Source organism: Crinia signifera, chromosome 19, assembly GCF_055691185.1.
Source record: "Crinia signifera chromosome 19, ASM5569118v1, whole genome shotgun sequence".
NCBI classification, from domain to species: Eukaryota; Metazoa; Chordata; class Amphibia; order Anura; family Myobatrachidae; genus Crinia; species Crinia signifera.
In genome coordinates, this window is record NC_139226.1 from 54,693,221 (window position 1) to 54,716,526 (window position 23,306).

The following is a 23,306-nucleotide window of genomic DNA, read 5'->3' on the forward strand; positions in this document are numbered from 1 at the left end:
ACATACTAAATATGTAATAAATAAATGACACTTCTAAAATTGAAATATCTCTGGTTTTTATCAACATATTTGGCCAAATGTAAAGCTGCCCGGGTTTGGTGGCCATGCAGGATGCCGGCCGAACGTGGACATTTTTTTTAAAGGGGCAATCACTTACAAGGCATTTCTCCTGCCTTTGCAATTAGAAGTCAGTGTAAACTGATTTTTATTTGTGTGCACCTGGACGAAGATGGGGCGGGCGGCTCACGTCCTGTGATGTCAGGTGCCTGTCCCTGGGAGGCATCGGCCCGTTCACATACCCATGGGAACGTCCAGTGTCATAAAATGCTGGGTGAGCCCCATTCCCACCACCATCAGCCTTCGGCCCGCCCTAATGCTTGCATACGGCTCGGCGACTTGCCATTCACAAAGGGAGGCTGCAATCACACATAATAGACCATAATTCGCAGTCCCAAAAAATCAGGACGGGACCAATCTCGCTATATTGCGGGTAAACCAGAATCACTCGCTGTGTCCCATGCATGCTTCAGAGTAGCCCTGACCTTACAGGTGAGGTACTTCTCACTCAATAAGATTACAAAAAACAAACTTGTGTTAAAACATTTTATTGCCTTTTATGAGTTTTGCGCTCGATTGCTTTTGCTTGGTATTGCTCCATGACCAGATACTGGGCACTGCACTAGTGAAATAATGATATGTTGTGTATGCTTCATTGTAGTTTTCCAGTTACTCTGGTTACAGTCATTTCTTTGCTGCCTTAGCAAGAGCACTTCCATTCAGAGCTCCTTTCCTGCTGGCTTTCTCCTCTTTTTTTAGGACCTAGGAAGAACACAATAAATACAAGTTAATAAGGTGGTTCCCTGCCTGCAGTGAGGGTGCTCAGTGCCTCATATCATAGTTGCCTACCCTCCTGCATTCTGCAGGAGACTCCCTGAAACAGAAGCAATCTCCCTCTCTCCCTCATTAGTCTAGCAATCTCCCTCATTTCACCTAGTGCCAGTTTTACCATCTCTTTTCACAATATCTCAATATATGGAACTAGACATGCCCTTTGGGCGGAGCATGACACGCCCACTCAATGGGGCGCTGTGCAAAATTCTACAACCAACTAAAATCTCCCTGAAACTATTTCTCAAAAGTAGGCAAGTATGCCTCATATTACACTGTACAAGTATCACTGTCTCACCCTTTACACACTTTCACAATACAATATATAATGAGCTGGAAGAATAGGTGATATTAGGCAGGAGACAATTGGGGCATGCCAAAGTTTCCTTTAGTTAATCATCCTTGATTGGCACATTATATCCTTCAATAAGGAACCAGCAACACCTTCTAATATGAAGTCACAGACCTCAAGTCAAACACTGCTGTATGGTAGGATTACAATAACACTAATGAGAAAGTACACTTGAATCCGTTAAAGTAACACACATGTGGATATTTCTGTCTATATAAAGACCTCTTTAAGACATCTTATCATGATCTGAATCCTCTTATGACTTGATATATCTTGAAAAGGTCTTTGAAAGTCTATAATATGGCTTGAAGTAAATTGTCTCATTTTGGAAAATAGAGATAAACGTATTGATTCATTGAACTTTGCCTGGTGCATCAGACCATTGCCGCCCATAACTAGGGTGGTGCCACGTGTGCCACCACAAGGCAGAGGGCACTGCTCTGCAGCACCTGTCAATTCTCTTTAGTCCCCAGCATCACCTGACTGCCACCATCTTCCCCTCACATCCCTAATCAGCTACACACACTCTTATTTTAGGCAACTTAGGTAACTCTCATGCTTCGCATACAGGGACAAGTAGCTCACTGAGTAAGGTGTGTGACTGCAAAATGGAAATGTGTGCTTTAAATAAAAGAAGCTCACAATCGCGTCATTCCCACAAAGCCACGCCTCCTGTCGGCGAGGTCACTCCCCTTTTTTGGGAGTGCATGGCTTCCACTGCATGCAAGGGTCCTGACTCCCATTCTATAAATGTTGGTAGGCATGCCAAATAATTTTTTTTAAGCTCAATACAATACAATACCATGTGGCGATACAGGAGGCATAACATTTGAATAAGATAAAACAGAATGAACAACACAACATACCTTGATAAGACCAGAAGTGACCAAGCCATAAAACAGTATAAAACAAGCATGGACATACTTCACCATGCTAGATGGAGTATGATGGAGTATGAACACGGCAAAATAAAACATGGTGAAAGAGCATACTCCAGTTATTTCCACCTACACTTTGACAAGGTTACAAGTACAACACAAAAGAAAAACACAAAAAGAATAAAGCAGAATCAAACACAATAATTGCCTACCCAGAGTCCATGAGTCGTCAGTCCATCCATGGAGCAGATTGGTAGCAATAAGAAGGGGAAGTGAGGGAAAGGACGGCAAAATAAAACGTAGTGGAAAAGAGAATAGAAAACAGCGAGGAGGCGTTAGAGGGGAATAGGATTCTGAGCATCCAATAACTGGCAGGAATACAATAATGTGTGTTGAAAGCAGCATTGATATCTGAATTTATTTACCCCAGCATCGAAAAAATGCAGGTGTTAAAAACTCTTTTTTTTTAAAGGGGCACCAAGCCAATCCATAGTAAACATATAAACAATCTAGAAGTTGTGCAAGTTACAATAGGTGCTGAGTGATGATTTATTGTTACAATACAGCCATTTGTGCCCACTGCAGCCAGTAGTAAAAGGCAACTTCTTGTCCAATTAGTTGACAACAGGCTGGTCTGCAAAATAACACAAAAAGCACCCAAGATGCAGTGCATCAAAAGGGGAGTAAACTCCTTCCAGAATTGTTGGATGTGGCAGCACTCCCAGGAGCAGTGCATGATGTCTGCTTCTACAACCAGACATTTAGAGAATCCCGATGTAATTAAGGCCGGTTGAATGTAATTTTTTAGTGGACAAATATGATCTATGCAGATTTTTAGGTTGATTTAAAAAGTGGTTAGAATTGCATCAGTAAAAAAAGAGGGCACTTGGGAAACCCAAATAACCAATTTCCAGGAGGTTAACTTCTGAATAAAGTTCCATATGAATCCAAGCATAAAAAGTGGTGGACTATGAGCCAGTTTGAGTAAGCGTGTCAAAGGAATTCACAAAATCTTAGGGGTTTTAATTTTAGATAACGGACAGAATGAAAGTATGAAAACCTATGTTGAGGCCTAAGGCCTAATTAGCATGTTGCAAGAAAGGCGATAAGTCATGAAAGGTGAAGAGGCATTACCATTCTTAAAGCCTAAATTGCCTACTAAAGGAGCAAAGAAAGAACAAGAGCATTGAAGTTTGAGGGACCTTCTAGACAAATTCCAAGCCTGGATTGTGAAGGTCAACAAAATATTATCAAGCTGATGCAAAATTTGAAGAATGTACATGAAAAGTATAACTAAGGATAACTAAAGAGATGAGTTCTTCTGTAAGTATAGGTGTATAGAATTTAGAATTTACAAACTATTTTGGGGTGATAGAATGCCCCTACAGCCTGTAACATGGCAGTTAGGAGCTGATTGGTTAGTATGTCTGGGAGACAGGAAAGGATCTGCTACACTGAGGTTTCGCCACTTCCATTTTGTTTATTTTTCTTTGTTATTATCGGCACCGTGTTTGCTTTGTTTGTGTTTGTCTTTTAAGTCTTTATTTTATTATTATTGTTTCCTAAATTGAGATATGTAATCTCTTGTTTTTCTCATATGTGCTACATTTGTTTTTTCTCTGGAGTGCAAGAATTGGATATCTATAACTATGTTATGTCATGCTGCTTCTGCAAGCTATTGATCTTGACATGAGTTCATTTATGTCTGCTGTACTGCACGGTGGGACATTTTGTATATGTATTATAACTATATTTGGTTTGGGTATCATGACTGAATTTGAAACTTGGTCCAAAAAATATATATTTCTTTTACTTGTTTCACTCATTCCCTGTATCAAGTGTGTAGATTGTGTCTCTCACAAGTATCACCCTTAGGATTAATAGTATTGGAATACCCACTTGCTGACATATGGTAGAACTAATAAATCAAAGAGTCTTGGATAATTGTGGATAATTCTTGGAAAATTCTGCAGATTCTTGCAAACAGAAGTCAGTAGTTTCTACAGTTGTGTGGGAAGGAGACTGTCACAAAACTGCTATGTAAGAGACATACTTACATTAGTAATACGTAGCACAGTGGCTGCCTGAGCATGTCATTAGCGTATGATAAACATGAGGGTCTCCTAACACAAACTGCCGTATAACCGTGTTGTAAGAAATGAAGGTCACCGTTGCGGTTTAAGCTCAGAATTGCATGCTAATACATGTTGTGCCTTCCAAATCAGGGTTGCAGGACCCCTGTACCCCGGTGTGAGTCTGCTAGGTAAGGGAACTCTATCTATAATTTACACCACTGTTTCTACTGTTAAGATGGGCAACCCATCATTTTTTTTTTTTTTGTCATTAACCCTTTGAGTGCCAACATCTCTGTGAGAGATGTGCAAAATATCCATTCCAGGTTTTAGAGCAGCAGCAGGAAAATCAGATCTAGTCAAGGTTTCCTAACTGATGTGATCAGGGTTGGGATAATTAGCAGCACCTTGAGCTTTTTGATATAAGTGTTTCCAGGGCAGGGTGTCATTGCTCCTGGTGTTGGAATAGCTGCCCAGGTGATCGGCCGGAGGTGTGGGCTACAGTAGGGCCTACTGGAACATACTGAGGAGTTTGTACTATGCTGTGACATCTGTATGCTGCAATGCTGTAACCATCCTTGACTATGCTGTTTACCTGGTATGCTGCTTACCTAATAGAAAACAAAGACCAAAACTTATTCAGTGTACATGTGATTCCTTGTCACAGTACACAAACATTTACAGGATGATTCAGTTAGACATGTGTTGATACGGGTGTGGTATATTTCCCTGACAGTCGGGATTCCGACAGTCATTACTCAGACGTCGGAATCCCGACTGCACAGCGTGTGGAGCGCAATGAAGCCCCTTGCGGGCTCGCTGCTCTCGCCACACTGTGGGAATGGTGCGCTCGCCACCTATTTTATTCTCCCTCTATGGGGGTCGTGGACCCCCACGAGGGAGCAGTCGGGATTCCGACAACGGAGGAATGACTGTCGGAATCTCGACTATCGGGGAGCCGTCCGGCACCCGTTATTACGATTCAGCAAAATGTATCTACTTTGGGAACTTTTATTTACATAAGAATGAAAAATGTATTTTAAAAATAGTGCTTGTACTAAAACTTTTAATTCTCTAAAACACGATATTAAGGGTGAAATGTAATAGAATGAAAGATTCAGAAAGTGAGAGATTTGGTAGGAAATCTCCATTTTTTTTAAAGCGGCAATCATTTACACTTCAAAATCAAACTGGTATTGCAGTGTAATACCCTTTTTACATTGCCGCAAAACCCGGGTCATCGGCGGGTCAGACCCGGGTCCGCAGTGGTGTAAATGGGTCACGCCGTGTCCCTTTACACAGGACTTCTACCCAGGTCCTGGGTAGAACACGGCTAGGACCTGGGTAGAGGACGGTGTAAATGGGTACACCGGGTCATCCGACCCGGCTCCCGTTTACATGAATGGGGGACGTCCAACCTGCGGACCGTAGCGTCCACAGGTGGGGCGGGGGGGTACACACAGCCTCCGCTGCTGTCTGCTATACTCTGCAGACAGCAGCGGAGGCAGTGAATGGATGCCTGTGTGTGGCATCCATTCACCTCCCGGACGAGGGCTGAGGGGGTGCACGGGAGCTGCCCAGCAGATTACCTTAGTGCTTGGCTTGCCCCCAGCGCAGCGGTCCGGGTCCCGGCGGCGGCGATCGGCACTTGGAGATGACGTCATCTCCAAGCGGCGGCTGGGGGATGCGGCGATGTAAAAGGGAGCAAATGCCGGGTCGCACCCGGCTTGAAGCGGGGATCAAAAACCCAGGTGCGACCCAGCGTTTTTGGTGTAAAAGGGGTAGAAATGATTGCTGCTTTAAAAAACCTGGAGATTTCTTACCAAATCTCTCACTTTCTGAATCTCTCATCCTAATAAATTCTCCCCTCAATGTTAAATGGAACATTTAACTATAAAATATACATAGGAGAAACTAGACGCACTGAAGAGAATATATTACCATGCATTAGATAAGGACTGCATGCACCATACGACTGCATTCCGACAGGAGTAACAATGACACATTTAACATCCATTTTTAATGCAATTTAAATTATTGTTAAAAAGATGTGAAAATAAACGTTCTACCCCATAAGAACATAGAGATGTTTTTAACTTGTGTTGCGCTACTTTATTCTGAATACTTCTGACATGCGACATATTATGAGCATGAGCATCATACAAGGCCTATTAGATCGGTTTATAAATAGTAGCATTGCCAGCACAAACAACAAAAACGATGACAATAAAATACAATTGCATACCTTCCGAGACAAGGAATAGGGGCATCTTATGGACCTGAGACACCTGTCAGTGCATGGTAGGAATATATTCCTTGTCATGCCCCTGCATCAGTAATGCCCCAGGTTTTGCAAATAGTACAAAATCTCACCCGCATGTAAAGGGCGAGATTTAATGCCGCCCGAGTTTAGCGGCAGTGCGAGATGTCCGCCGAACTCTGACATTTTTTTTTAAAGGGGAATTAACTTACAAGGCAAAACCCTGCCTTGTAAGTTAATTCCCCTTTAAAATAACGTCCGAGTTCGGTGATCATCTCGCACTGCCGCTGAACTCGGGCGGCATTAAATCTGGCACATTGTCTCCTTCAATTCATCTCCACTTGCATTGATTCTCTTCCACGTCGTTCCTCTGTATTGCTATTCCTCCCCCCAAAAATCAGATCCCCCTCAGATACCACCAATTGATGCTTCACAAGAACACAATAAATAAATCAATTTGGCTCTTCAAAAATTAAGACTAAGGGCCTTATTCTGGTCGATGCGTAATTTTCCGAATTCTCTCGGATGGCATTTTTTAGCCGTCTGCGCATGCGTGGGCAACGCTATGCGCATGTGCCACGCAAGGTCTCCGTACTCGTTCTCACTAATACTGTACAGAAAAGTGTACCGTATTCACTCGGGAAATATGGGCGTAATATGGGCGTCATTCGGAACTACACGGGGCGTAGTTTCAAAGTGGGCTAAACTGGGCGTAAACATGGGCGTACACGAGGGAGTGCACTAATTCTGGTAGGCGTGCATTCGGACAGCACACCGACTGCACACGAACAAAAAGGCAGGAAATATGCGGTCTTCATAAGCAAGTATTGCTTTGCGGACACCACTCGGTCATGCGCTAGGCATTCGGAACGCCCAATCAGTACGCCCGCACCTGAACCAATGTCAGCTGAACACAATACAATCCACTCCTTTACTCATTACTCATTAATTACACTCTTTTCAGTGCTTTAATTGGAACCATTGCAGCTTAAATGGACCATTACAAAACACACAAATATATGCTGAAAGCATGGCTGCATTTTTTACACACATTTACACTGTAAGCAATGGACAGAACTTGCTATCACTAATATAAATATCCATGTCACTTTTACATTCACCAATAACATCGGTGCGTACGGTCAGGTTCCTGTCCGTTCTGACGCGGTAAGACCGTGCAAATGCTGTAAGACCGTGCAGAATATATGTGTGTCCACCGCACACGCAAGGTTTGGATGTGGTCCGTAAACAAGCCCTGTTCTTAAAGTGTGAGTCCATCCATATGAGGAGGACCGGTGGGCGTTTCTTCGTACGATGTCCGCACAGCGTGGCGTGCGGACCGCTCCGAAAGAATTCGGAAATTTACGCACCAACCTAAATAACCTCCTAAATTCCAACATGTGGATTTTGCTCAGATCAAACTATGCTTTGTCTGACATATTAGAATTGATCACTTCCCTGATAGGTGACTTCCCCATTCAGATTATGGTTGCCAATTAATTCCCTCTCTCTAAAGTGCTACCCTGTGGCTGCTTGGTAGTTGATCTCAAGTCTGCAATTGAAGAGCTCTGGGAACTTTCAATAAGACGACCTCACGACTCAACCTGTAATATGGGAAATCTATTTCAAGATTGGTTTACTAACTGGTTCAAAGCCCTACACGACAAGGTCCCAAGGAACCTGAAGCATACTTGCCTACTTTTGAAAATAGTTTCAGGGAGATTATAGTTGGTAATAGAATTTTGCGCAGCGTCCTACTGAGGGGGTCTGTCATGCTCCACCCAAAGGGCGTGTCTAGTTCCATATATGGAGAGATTGTGAAAAGAGATTGTGGATGTGGCACCTAGAATCGTGGGTGTGTACTGCTACATCTGAGACTTATATCTAAATGTAGATGAGCCCCAAAGCAGTTAGTAAGAGCTACTATACTTGGTAAAGTGCTGGAAAATGGCGCTGATGATTCAATGTAAATGTATCTGTCTCTCATTCCTTTTCCTCCAAAAAAATGTAACAGTGTAATGGGGGGCAAGGTGAAATGAGGGAGATTGCTAGACTAATGAGGGAGAGAGGGAGATTGCTACTATTTCAGGGAGTCTCCTGCAGAATGCAGGAGGGTAGGCAACTATGACCTGAAGCCAAGTCTCATTGGTTACTATGATCTGTAGATGAAGGACTTGAAAGTACCTAGAATCTCCCTGGCTTAATGTAGAGGTAGAGCTTTTAGCTCTGTGGCTCCTGTGGATCTCGTTTCCCTGGTCAGTTTGAGAGGTCCATGCTCTAGAATTCTTTCCAAAACAGACTCAAGACTTTCCTGTTTACTCGCACAATTCACTAATGACCCTTAAGCACCTAACCCACATGCTCAGCTCTTATTCTGTTAGGTTATTATGTATTTTGTGTTGTGAAATGTAAAAGACCTTGGGTTCCTTTGGGATAAAAGTTACATGTTGCATTGGCCCCACCTGCAGTGCAGCATGGATTTGCATTTGCCCCACCTGCAGTGCAGCATGGATTTGCATTTGCCCCACCTGCAGTGCAGCATGGATTTGCATTTGCCCCACCTGCAGTGCAGCATGGATTTGCATTTGCCCCACCTGCAGTGCAGCATGGATTTGTCCATCGGTAAAAATTGCAGCCTTGCTAACCGGACTGAATGAGGAAAGTCTTGCATAGCTCAGAATAAGGTGTTTTGGAAAAACATAACTAGTTTGCTATGGTCGATAATGGCTGTGTCCAATCAATAACACAAAAGCAGTACAAAATATGTAGCATGTTATAAAACTAGATGTTATTGGAACACCAAACAGAGTCATGTGCTAGAACTTAATGACAAAAGTCTAATTGACAATATAACGCATGCAGAGAAAACATGAAAGTCCCCAAGAGCTGTTCCCGGCTTCAAACGCTATTTTACTTTGATGCTTTCTATAGTGGTCTGTGAAAATAATACTTTAACTGTAATATGATTATTTTAGTACAGGGCTTCTGATACATGCTGTGCAATTATTTTACATTAGGTGACAAAATGGTCAATATTCTAAATTGAACTGCAGTGTCATCAGGATCACATAATCAAGCTGTGGAAGAGTAATGCCGGGGGCTTCCCCCAGGCTACAAGGAAACAGATAGATAACAGTTATCAGCCAGCTCATCGGTGTCATTGTCACATTAATATCGTATGACAGGGTGAATTGTTAATATGAGCTACAAGGCTAAAAATGTTATGGTAGATAATCCCAGGGAATTCAGAGCTGGACAAGGAAGATTTTAAATGATGTGCGATCATCCCATTTTTAAACTCTTAGGGGGGGTATTAAAGCCCCGATCAGGACTGTCGATCCGTCCCAACAGCCTTGACCCTGACCCGTTTTCATTTTGCTCGAATGCATATTGCCAGCCGGGATTCTATGTCCCGCCTGGCAATCATCGAAAAGGGGGCGTGTCCATGTAAACGGCCATGGATTGTCGAGATTTGTCCGTTATCGCAACATTTCCTGGCCGTTAACGACCAAACGAGCCCGACAGCTTACAAAGTGGGGCCCGTTCTGTCGATCTGCCTCTTACATATTGTCAAGCAAGACATCATTGAATAGGCGCCCGCTGCTATTTGCCCCATCGGAGATAGTGGTGGGGATTGAATACCCCCCTTATTTGTCATAGCTGGACTGGAGAGGGCAAGGTGCTAGCTTGTTATTTCAATTGAGCAGAAAGAATTCCACAGGATTCTGTAATATTGCAGTTATTTTATACATAACTCTATTTAATGTATTGTGTGGTTAAGAAAAATCTGTCAACGGTATTCAAAGAATGAAACGATCAGTGGTGGGCGCATTCACAGCATCAGACGCAGGTTTCAGTCTGTGCATGGATCTGTGCTGCACTGTACATGCATTTTCATAGTTACCGCAGAGGTTGGGCTTTTCCAGGTGGTAAATATGGAAAGGGAATGGGGCTAGTCAGAAGTGTGCATGTCCTGGACATGCATCTAAAGGCACAGTTGCACTGACACCAGCAGCCATGTTCAGACTAATATGTTGTTCCCTCACAGGGCTGATACAGTGTCTGATGATGTGACCAACGGTGCAAATTATTACATACAGAGGCTGATTAGAGCCGCACTCGGTAGACGTCTCAGTAGGAAGACCATTGGCTATGCCATTAGCATAAAGTGGTATTCATAGCTACGTTCAGTATAAAGATGTAATCACGGATGCTGCGTCCACTACTGAATCAGACACTTAGCCAGATGTATCAAGTTTCAAAAGTAATAAAATGGAGAGTGATAAACAGCCAGCCAATCAGCTCCTAACTGTCATGTTACAGACTGGGCTGAACAAAATGGCAGTTATGAGCTGTTTGGTTGGTTGTTTATCACTCTCCACTTTATCACTTTTTGAAGCTTGATACATCTGGCCCTTAAAGAGTGCAATCTGATGTAAAGTGCTCTGCACAAACCCCAGCAGATATATCTATATAATGACATAAAACAATCATTATTATTGATACCCCACATGAGAGACCCCCCCAATCCAGCTGGTATAAAATGTTCTCCCATGCTGTCCACTAAGACTGTTGCAGTTACCTGCCCCAAATTAATAAATTGATAACGAGGGTGTTTTTTTTAACAATCATCTTTGTAATTTTAAAAGTAAATGTATTATTTATATATTTACAGTTTCTGATATAGTGCAGTCAATTCCATTGCGATGTACAAATGGCAACAACAATGATAAAACAGAACTAGGTACTAACGGAAAGTCATAGAGGAAGGACGGTACTGAGGGGTAGATTTATTATATGGTGATCAGGGGAATCTGCGCTATCCCCGTGCGTTATAGCAGGGGATAGCGCTTCCCCTGATCTATCACACCCGCCGAGCGTTTACTCTAACGCCGGCGGTGTGGGGCAGGAGGCATAGCGCAGGGGCGATATTTTGCACTGCGCCCCTGCCTCCTGCCAGATTTATGAACGGTCAGCATCGCTGACCGTTCCGCCGCCTGCAGCTGTCGACTTCGCCAGCTGCAGGTGGCGATGCCCTATACCTAACAGCAGGGACAGCTCTGTCCCTGCTGCTGGCGCTGAGCTGCGCTGGGATCTCGCGAGACTAGCGAGATCCCGCGCATGCGCAGTGAGCCGGCCGGGGGTAAAGGAGATGGCGCATCAGTATTAACTGATGCGCTGTCTCCAGGAGGGACATCGCCGGAGGGGGGAGTTAGCGCTCCCCCACTCCGGCGGCAAGATCTTAATAGATCTTGTCGGTGTCCCCTCCTGCTTCGCCTCGCTAATGAGGCGAAGCAGGAACTGTTATAGCGGCACGATAGGCGCCGCTATAATAAATCTACCCCTGAATCTCTAGGAAAATAGGCATTAATACACAAGGATAGGTGTTATGTATTGCATAGAGGTCCACCAGATTGCAAAGGTTTTTCGTGGCTGTATGATATGGTCACACAGCAATGGTGGCCAGGGGTCAGGTGGATGGAAATGTGAAGAAAGAGAAAATAAGTGAGGATATGTGGGGACCTTTTGGTGGGGATGTACTTGGATAGGAAAGGTTTATGAGAGTCATGTGGGCGGTTACGGAACTTAATTTTCTTGACTGAAGAGGTGGGGTTTCAGATAATGTTTAAAGGTTTGGAGACTTTTCTTGTATGTGGGAGGGCAGTCGACAGTGTGGGTGCAGCCCAAAAAAAGAACTGCAATCATGAATGGGAGCGAGTAATGAGTGTGAATGAGTGACATAGATTTTGTGAAGATTAAAGAGGTCCAGTTGGGAAATATTTTTGAGATAAGTGAAGATAAGTGAAGAGATGTTCGTCTGTGTAGGTCTTGTGTGTGAGTAAAACTATGGTTTCCAGGCGTATTTCACATTTTCAATATTTTCACATGTGAAATTACTCAGATATTGGCCCACAGGTACTCTCATGAACAAATGAGTGCCTTATAAAAGCCCATTAAGTACACAAAGACACTTCTCTGCTTGTTACACATGCATCAAAGAAGACATTGGTGTCATGAAACAGAACATCAGCAGCAACTTGTGCAGATTCCTTGGAGGCTGCGTATCCCTCATTGAAACACCCCCACCTGACTACTCTCACTATCAGACATAGACATTGCACACGCAAGAACATACAACACACTGAAAAATAAAAAGACAAACAAAGAATGCCTCCTTCTCCTTACCTCTCTCTCTCTCTCTCTCTCACACACACACACACATATACATATAAACTTCACTCACAAATAAAGAATCACAAAATTAAATTACAACACAAACCACATGACAACTTTCAAACAAATAAAACACTCAACAATCACTAGATAATTCAGCAAACTCCAACTTCTCCTGCACTCCACACCACGCCTATCTAACCCAAAAGGAGCTAGGGAGGTAATGGGTTTTTTGTTATATGGCTGAGAGAACACTCCCAAGTTTATACTTTTAGCACAAAGTTACTTTCTGTTAAGCAACATTTACCTGCGTATTCTTCAAAATACATATGTATAAAACACACACATAGAAGGCATAAAATCTGCAAAAATACATAGGGAGACCAAAATATGAATATGCAAACAAAAATATGACTCCATAAGTCCAAATACGCCATCAAAAAATACAAATTGTAAAAATATGACAGGTTAATAAATTTGGAAAAAGAATACGACTACCAAATACAAATACACTACCGGTGCCAGTCATATCCAAAATACGAATGCGACTGAGATGTAGTCATATTCTTAGTGATTTTGCCCAATATCTGATTGGTTGCCCATAGCAACATCCCATCTGAAATAGAACTCCCATCTTAGCAAATAAACCCCAATAAGAGCATGGGTTAGGGTCTTTGCAGTCTCTTGTGTAAGGTATGGGCATCATTTGATTATGTGTTTTTAGATGCATATAAGATTGTGTGACAGATTAAATGTGGAGATACAGGTTGAGTATCCCTTATCCGAAATGCTCGGGACCACGAGCATTCCGGATAAGGGAATATTCCGGTTTTTGGAATAATTTTTTTTTAGCTATACTTACCTGCCCCTGGTGGGTCCCCGATGGTCCCTCGGCGTCCATGGAGTCCTCCGACGTCCACGGCAGGCCACCAGCACCGTCTCCGGTGTCTCCAGCGGTCCCAGGAGTGCTTTGCGCAAGTTCCAAAGCACTCCTGGGACCACTGGAGACGCCGGAGAGGATGCTGAAGGCCTGCCGTGGACGCCGGAGGACTTGGTAAGTATTAAAAGAGGGTTAGGGGGGGGGGGGGGAACAAAACAAAACACGGTTTTTGGAATAATTTGGATACGGGATGCCCGAATACGGGATACCCGACCTGTACAAAGACGACACCTTGGTAGTGAGTTTGTCGGGCAGGATTTATTGTCAAGTTCTTAACAAAGATGGAGATATCAGGTTGGTAGCTACTATTGGTCAGGGTTAACATAATTAATTTTGTTTTGGACATATTAAATATGAGGTGGAGAGATGACATACGGGATGACAGGGCAAAAAGGCATTTAGTGACCGATGGTGACAAATCTGTGGAGGATATGTAAGGCATTTAGTGACCGATGGTGACAAATCTGTGGAGGATATGTAGATTTGAGTATAATCCATGTTCAGAGAAACAAACACTGACAGAGCGGTTAGATAGGTAGGATGAGAACCAAGAAGCAGTGGCAAACGCAGGATTTTCAGAAGGGGGTTTCCAGAGGGGTGGAGCAAAGCACGGAGATGGACACTTAGGTGAACCAGTATATGCCGGGTCAGTTAAAGTATTATAGATAGACCAAATGTATATAAATAATAATAATAATAATTAGAAAAAAAAATATATATATATACATACATATACATACATACATACGGGGCGTCAACAGCAGTGTTTGACCCCTGGGCATAGCAATGTATTGGGGCCCCTACCGATCCTTCAGCGGTAGGGATGGGGAAGCTTTGATGTCCTGCGGGTGGTAGGGGGTATTATATAAACCGCTCTGCATGTAGGGCCTGGATCAGTAATTTCCACTAATTACCCCTTTACTGCACCGATGGTGGGAGATGGAGTGGGAGAAGAGGGCATTGGGATGAATGAAGGGGCCCTGATACATAACTTCCAGGGTGGTAGAGGATGTTTAATACGCAGAGGAGGGGTGTATAGTGGAGTGGGCTTATTATTCATAATTTTCTGCCTTGAGGACAGCTTGCTTGACTGCAGATATCTCCAGTTCCCAGAAATAGATTTCTTAGCTTTTAATGGAATTAAAAACTAGAGAATCCCACCTACCAAATGATATTGGGGACTAGGGGATTAGAGTTCAGGAGGCAGAGCAATCTGCCAACGAGTATATAAAACTACATACCAGGTGTGTGGAGCTGGAGCTGGAGCAGTAGCCAGCTGCTGGAAGGCTGATATCTCTGGTTCTGGGTACATTAGAGACCCACCTTTTGGAATATACCCTCAGAAAAACTCTAAGTCAGACAGAACCTGAAATATCTGACTGGGAATAACAATTAACAGGCTTGGATGGGGACCACTGCTTTGAAGTCAGATATCTCCGGTTCCCAAGGGCCGATTTTTACAATTCTTATACCCATGGAAAGAGGGGACCCTCAGCTTTCATCTGAGGGCCCTTAGACTCCTGGGAGGGTTTCTGGGTACTTAGAAACCCCCCCTGCGTGCGCTACTGAGAAGGGCTGAACACCTAAAGGCTGCACTGTTTGTACGTGAAGAGTATGGTCAACAGTAACAAAAGCAGCAGCGATCCAAAAGAATAAGTAGTTAGTAATCTAGTAATTTAAGGTGTGTACAGACGCATCGATTTACTTTTGATTTGATTTTCTTTCGATTTCCCCAATTCCACCCCCTTTCAATTTGGCCTTTGCTTTCCATTCGATCTGCACTTTTGCATTCTATTTTTCAAGGCACAGTGTACACGTTCAATTCACTAGATCAAATTCATTGTCATTCAGTAGAAAATGTATCCAGTGTTGAACTGGGGCATGAAGGGCACACCAGGAAATGTAGTGGTAAGGGTCCATGTTTAGGGGTGTGGCCAGTCTTCAGAGGTGGCAGGATCAGCTGCCTTTTCTAATCATTAGACAGTAAATAGTATGGTAAGTTATAGTAAATGCTGCTAGTGCATGCACAATCATGTACCCAATTATTATATGTATAAGTATAAGGTAATATACTATTCCATATACTATATATAAATTCACTATTCCCCTGGGGGTCTATACAACCCTGGATGTATCATAGGGCCTGAATCAGACCTGCTGACTGGGCTGCAAGTATTCGGAGCCCACCGAGCATGTAAACGCCGCCCTACTCAGCTCCCTCTGCCCGCGTTCGCAGCCATGCACACAGAGGGAAAATCACTCACCAACAAATGATATTCCCCCTGCTCGCAGCGTTTAGTCTAGACTCACTTGGCGCTGTGAAGTCCTTAGGGATAAGGAGGTCGCTGCTGGCATCAGCTGCCCTCCCTCCTAACAGCCGGGGAACACCTGCATTTTCCGGGACACTCCTTGAAAATGCCAGAGCTCCGCCCCAAATGCCAGGAGCCTGTCAATCACCTTGCTAGGCTAGCCTTCGCATGGTCCCTTCGCAAAGGGACCGTGCGCAATGGGCAGTCTTTTGATAATCAGCAGCAAACGGGTCTTAGTCGGGCTCATATTGGCCACCATATAGTAGAGTGCATACTAGTGACCGCAACAGTGGGTTATTCAGACCGATCGATTTTGCAAGGTGGCCAATTATCGATGGACACTTCATGTGTACAGATCGCATCACGCATGTGTCATGAGGATATGGGAAATGCTTTGTCTTTAAAGAAACCATTATGTGTTTGAATACGTCCTCCTTGATACAGTACAGTACGTCCCTCCTTGATACAGTACAGTATGCATTCAGTTGGACCATTTACTTATGGTAATCAGGCAGCAGGCAGCGACAGACAGCAGCATGTCAGTGCGTCGAGTTGGTGCTGGCGCCCACACAGAGCCTGCTGCTGCTTGCTCTACCCAAGCGGCTGCTGGGGCTACCTTACAGTAGTTACGCCACTGGTAGTAGTAGTAGTAGTAGTATAAAATGCTGGCATATCTCCAGAGATGTCTATCAGCATGGGGTCTAATAAATCAATGATAAATTCCTATGTGGAATACTGAGATGTGGTGTGCATGTAACATTTACCTTGCAAGATGCAGCTACAGTTCTTGTGAATTTTGAAAGCAATTACAAAACGAAAATGACCAATGAATACTAACGTTGGAAACCTAAAAAGATAATAAAAATACCCAATTTGTGTCATTCTGTATCATTCCGTCAGTTCCTATTTCCATGAAACGTAAACCAATTTGTAGGTGCCTATTTGATCCAACAATAAAGATTTGTTCAGGGTGCGATGTGTCAGACTGAGATCTCAGTGACTGAGGCCATCAGCTGCTAATGAGACAGGTTAGCATGAAGCCACATCACCAATTTGTCACTTCTCCTTTCTTGCAGTAGAAAGAGACACTCAGTCTTGGATGAGGAATTTTGATTTATTTAAATGACATCAGTTCCATTCTGTTTTAACCTTCTTGGATAAATTATAGTTGTGCGAATTCACAAAGAACAAAGTATTCACTGACCCCTTAAACAGAGTATAGCCGATGTCTTACATTAAAATGTATCAAAGGCTGAGCAAAAATAGATTACATTAAGTCATTTGAATTTTATTATTTTTTCCCCATTATGTTCTCTTTTACTCCTCTTAAGCAGCATGTTAAGGTCCATACACACTGGACGTTTCTGCCCAGCGTGTATGCAGAGCGATGATGGGGAAAATTGCTGGGCAGGAAATTGCCCAGTACATACACACTAAGCTATTTTAGCCCATCCAAGAAATTTTCCCAGAGGGTGGAAGACTTTCCATAGCAGGATACTATGGAAAGCCGCCCAACCCGTTGCTCATTTGATGGTAATACCAGCAGATGAGCGGCGGTGGCTGGCAATGATGCCACTCATTGCTGCCCCATACACACTGGGTGACTTTCCAGCTGAAAGCAGCTCAAACAACAATACTGAGATACTTTCAGCTCAAAATCGCCCTTTAGGATGTGCGACAGACTGACTGTCAGCATGGCAGGTATGCTTTGTGGAATTGCCAGTACTGTATGGTATATTGGGCTAGTCACAGTAACTCAAATGACTAAAATGGGAGGATAATGCTTTACTAAGTGGAATGTAATGCTAAGACTGGACAATGCATTTTTATGATTTAGATCTGAAGATGTAAATGTTGAGGTTAAGTGGTCTTTTAAACATTTTTTTCACTTGTGAAATGTAAACGCATCTTTGAGTCAGGGCATAAAAGCTAAGGAGACCTAACTACTCTAGTAGCATGTGCCCCCTTATGTTTTTTTTTCACCTAGGAGCTAGGATCCACAGACTCGCTTTCGCCCCCCCCCCCTCCCATGTGACCCACTTAGCCCTCCCACTTTAACTCTTTGCTTGGTTAGTAATAGAGCAAGGATGACCCTTGTCAATGGTTTCATATTCATACAACTGAGATTATTCACCAACTATACCATTGTTGGTGACCATCGATGGTAAACCCACCAATAGATTGCACTAGGGTGGGGCGAGTCAGTCCTGATATATATTGTTTTATTTTCCAGTCGGTATCACATAGGGACCCTAACAAAATAGTTACATTTATTTATGTCCCTGTATGAAAGAAGTCAGTGATCAGTAGGTATATGAATGTATAACAGAACAGAACATTGAAAGGAAAGGAATTCTATTCTACATCGTAGTTGATTTCATATTGATGTTTCTTTTTAAACAGTTTTTTCACTAAAGCATATTTGCTGTTTTTTTTTCCCGTACATGTTCTAGTCTAGTGCCAAAGGTGTACGTACTACAGTACTGGGTGGGTGGTAGGGGGCTCACAAATACCTAGTTAAGTCACTGTATTTGCGTTAAAAAAAAGTTCAAATCATAATAAACATTATTGGTCAGAAACCCGAACCAGTTGAGAGAGAGAGAAAGAAAGAAAGAAAGAAAGAGAGAGAGAGAGAGAGAACGGGAGAGAGAGAACGAGAGAGAGAGAGAGCAAAAGAGTGAGTTCACTCTTTAATGCAAATTAAATTAGATATGTTTATTTACTATGATAGGAGAGGTTAGCCTAACCTGCAGATATTCTACGATTGTGTTACCAAGGAATATACCATACAATACATTTCATGAGTCAATATGAGTTCCACTGGGAAAGAAACTGAGGCACTGAGGGGATTTACTAGCGGTCCGATTTGCATAGGGTTTGGAAAGTGTTATATATTGGAGCTGGGTGGAAGCTGAAGACTCAAACTGCCTGTGATATACATTATGGTGGTTTTAAAACCTCTAGCCCCGGGCTGCATGGTGATGCATCCTTTGAATCATCCGACTGTTGACTGTTGAATTGGTTTGACACTCGTCATCATCATCAGGGTGCTCGTTATCATTTGCCAGGTCGTCCCAATGGAGCGCGCAGTATGGGTTACACGCATACTGGATTGGATGACATATCACCTAATGCATACCCACCTGAACTGTTAGAAATATACTTTTTATTTTTCTTGCAAGAATAGAATTCTTATGTAATTTAACTTCTGAGACACCAATGGTAATTCATTTTATGCATACTTTGATTAAAAAACAAACCCTATGTTTGCCATATAATATATATTGAGACGGCATCTCTCACATGTCAAAACCCTGATCTCTTCTTCAGTAAGAACAATTATGACCTTGATTTCATATCATTCGTGTCCCTCTGAGTTAGTAACTTTATTTAGCACTTAAATATAATTAGTGGGAAAGTAATTTTTGACCCAGAATTACTAAATCCACCTTTTCTTCATATTGTGATGTATTTACTTCTGCTTGATATCTTGTAATACATTTTGCATGAGTGCAAGTAGGACAGCCCCAAGGCTTCTTTTACAGCCCAAGGCTAATCAGAGTTGTGGGAGGACGCATTTGTTTTATTTGAAAAGTTCCCAAATCCGTTTATATTTCTATGGGACAATCAGGATAAGATGCCCTAAGAAATAAAGACAAATAGGTCAACAAGAAACACAAAGGAGTTCCTTATTGGAGATGACAGCAGCTTCGGCGCCCCAGGCTCCCACTCCTGGGACTCTAATAAACCGTCACTTCTAAATATATTTGCTGCCTTCCTCCTTTTCTTGTTTGTAGGTTACTCTAATCACACAGTTATTTGGGCCCTTTCACTGTGAAATATTAAATAGCTCTTTTATGTAGCTGCATGTGTGAAATGGGCTATGCTTACTAGTCTGACTGACTGTAGTGGGCTATATTATTTCAAACTTCCACGATGTAGTCAAAAGGTCAACAGTGACAATATTGACATTCATTACATTAACACCAAAATGTCGTCAGTTATGATGTTAACATTAATAAAATGTCAACAGACAACTTTTTTTAGGTTGGCAGAAAGTCAATATTAGGGTTAGGCTGCAGGAAGGTTAAGGTTAGGCTGCAAGAGGTAAAAGGTTAGTGTTACACTGCAGGAGTTGGTAGATTAGGGTTAAGCACTTGATGGAGGGGTATGGATAAGGGTTATGCTGAGGGAGGGGAGAGGCTAGGGTTAAGCTACACGAGGGGGAAGGTTACAGTAGGGTTAGGCTGCAAGAGGTAAAAGGTTAGTGTTACACTGCAGGAGTTGGTAGATTAGGGTTAAGCACTTGATGGAGGGGTAGGGATAAGGGTTATGCTGAGGGAGGGGAGAGGCTAGGGTTAAGCTACACGAGGGGGAAGGTTACAGTAGGGTTAGGCTGAAGGAGGTAAAAGGTTAGTGTTACACTGCAGGAGTTGGTAGATTAGGGTTAAGCACTTGATGGAGCGGTAGGGATAAGGGTTAGGCTGAGGGAGGGGAGAGGGTAGGGTTAAGCTACAGTAGGGTTAGGCTGAAGGAGGTAGAAGGTTAGTGTTATGCTGCAGGAGTTGTTAGATTAGGGTTAAGCACTTTAGGGAGGGGTAGGGATAAGGGTGAGGCTGAGAGAGGGGAAGGTTAGGGTTAGGCTAATGGAGGAGGCATGTTAGGGTTAGGCTACGGAAGGGGTAATTTAGGGTTATGCTGCTAGACAAGTGAAGTTAGGATTAGACTGCAGGATGGGAGAGGTTAGGGTTAGGCTGTGGGAGGCAGGAGGTTAGGGGTAGGCACTAGAGAAAGGGCAGATGGTAAGGATTAGGGTTAGGCTGAGGGTGGGGCAGAGGACATGGTTAGAAACTAGAGCAAGGGTTAGAGTTCGGGGAAGGAATTAGGTTTAGTTCAGAAACACTCAATGCTAGACGTCTGACTCAGAAGTCCAGGACCAGGAAGTGACAGATACATGACCACCGGGACAAGGAAGACGCCCTACCATTTTAACATTTACTACACAATGTCCTAGTTTTAGGTATATGGTGTTTTTAAAACTATAAGAGGCGTAAAAATATATACTGACCGTCGGCGCGCTATAAACCCCCTTCTAGTCACTGTAGGTCTTACTGAAAGTTATCCAGCAGGAGGGACACAAATGCATCAGGATACTGTAACGCATGCTACATGCAGAGGTGCTATAGCAATTTTTATCTGCATGCAGGGAAAACACAGCCTGCTTTCACATGCAGTATATACATATTGGGGGTAATTCTAATTAATTCGGTCCCCAGCGAATTCGCAACAAGACCATTTTATTATGTGCATAATAGATTATGCGCATGTGCAGGATTCCTGTGCGAACGGCTTTGGTGACCGGTAGTCGCCGATCCATTCGCATGGAGCCAGGGCCATGTGGCGGCAGAGTCAGGTGTCTCCCCAGGGGAATGCCCAGCGTTTCGTAGGCATACCCATGAAAACTTTGGCCATTGCCATGGGAATGCGGGCAGGACGAGGTGTGCCAGGGGCGGGTGGGTAACATCATACGACATCAGCCGCCCGCCTGTCTTTGTCCCGGCACACGCAAATAAAAGTTAGTTTTCACCGACTTTTATTTGCGAGCCAAGGAGATATCATACGATGGTCGGCTTACTGAGTCAACCAGTAACGGCCCCATTGTGCAGCTTTATCACTGAGATTTACATTTATACTAGGATGCCATAGCCCTAATCATTTACTACCCACATAGTTTAAATTGGCCCTTAGCAGTGTAACATGGTTTTGGCACGGTGCACAATTGCACTTCAATAGAATGTGTGATAAATTTAAATAAAATATTGGAAACTGTAGAAAGTAGGCGCCATTAGTTTATAGCACTAGCACTGTGTACGGTCACTTGTTTTTCTGCCGTTTTGTCTTTTTGCTCTATTTAAATGACTGTACTTAGTACCTTCAATATTTCCTGTATATGTCATTGAATCATACATTTGTCAGTTACACTACTAGGCGGATTACATGCACCTCTGAGCAATCCCTAATGTTATACTTGCTGTACATCTGCAGGGAAGGCCATGTTTGCATAATACATCTTACCCCCCTCATGATTCTCTCCCGCAGTTCCGCATGAGTTAGGGGTCTCTCATCTTCATCTGCTGTTGGGGTCTCACTGTCACTGTCATATTCATCACTGAAATAAGCCAGGAAAAAAGAACATGAGCTACGTCCTCTATATAGCACAGAACTCTACAAATTTATATTCTTTTTTACATCATTTTTCATTGAAATTTGCACTCTTAACACCGTGTGCAAATATATACATCAGTAGCTTTTATAGTATAATTATATTATACAATTGTTCCCCAATAGCAGCTACTGTATATATCTACTACATTCAAAAAAAAAACACAAAATGTTATACCTGAACAAATGTAATTTCTATATAACTTATAGGGGTTATTTGATCAGCTGCAGAACTACAGTATAGAATGCCAGGGGTCCTGTCTTGGTGTCTAGAAAGTTAATAGCTGCACACACGGTGCAATTCCTTTTTTTATTCAATCCTGGATCGAATCGCACAGCGTGGTGCACCCATTAGATTTAGACTATATAGTCTTGCCTTTACAGTATATTTTTCGATTATATTTCGATGCCACTGGGCTGTGCATCGGGATCAAATCGAAATCGTTCAATTTCCGTTCAATTTCATTCATTGGACTTCTCAATCAATCCATTAAGATTATCCACCTACTGTGTGAATATTTCCAGTTAGCTAATACCAACTATATGTCCTTACATGTGGTTATGTATTATATATGCGGCTCCAACATATACCACATATCATCAAATGTTTATGCTTCCCATGCAAACTATACCAGTGCAGAAATCAGATATCAGGCATTACATTCAATTATAACTAACAATAGATAACTGCAGCAGACAATAGAGAAGGAAGACAAGCAATGGGTATGTACAAAGGGAGAAGACTACCAGACAAGTGCATTGGAAAACCAACAATGGGGGAACAACAGCAATGAGAAGGCAAAAGACAAGTGAAACAGAGACAAGCAGGGCCGGACTGGCCATCTGGCACTTCTGGCAAATGCCAGAAGGGCCGATGACCAGCTGGGCCGATTTTGCTTACTTAAAGTGGTAGTGTGTACTGAGCGCTCAGCAGCAGTGTGCACCGCTTCCTGGGCATCACTGTGCTGAGCGGACGTTGCCTTCATTTGCATATGGCGTCATGGTGCGACCGTACTGAGCCCCCCTTCGGCGGCTTCCAGTTTGAGTAGCTCCGGCTTGAGCAGGGAGACGCAGAGGCAGGCTGATTGGCGTGGGGGAAAGGAAAGGCAGACCTGAGAGGAATCTGTGGACTTTAGACCTACTGTCTGACGTCAGACGTCATGGCGCAAGCCCACCTGCCTTCCAAGTACCTTAACTGTGTAGGAAGAGCT

The 23,306-nt window shown here is 43.2% G+C and overlaps 1 protein-coding gene across 3 annotated transcripts in view; it reads right to left on the bottom strand.

Annotated features, from left to right (window-relative positions):
* Positions 1–589: 589 nt before the first annotated feature.
* ODAD1 (outer dynein arm docking complex subunit 1) overlaps positions 590–23,306 on the bottom strand; it is an 81,705-nt gene continuing 58,988 nt past the window's right edge. For 2 of the 3 annotated variants that reach the window (XM_083162605.1, XM_083162607.1), the window contains 2 exons: positions 21,949–22,042; positions 590–819 (listed from right to left, as the gene is read on the bottom strand). In XM_083162605.1, the coding sequence (XP_083018731.1) occupies positions 742–819; positions 21,949–22,042 (172 nt within the window). In that variant the 3' untranslated portion in view covers positions 590–741. Of the gene's footprint in view, positions 820–18,370; positions 18,399–21,948; positions 22,043–23,306 lie in introns of those variants that run through there. The other variant, XM_083162606.1, reaches the window with a different exon arrangement.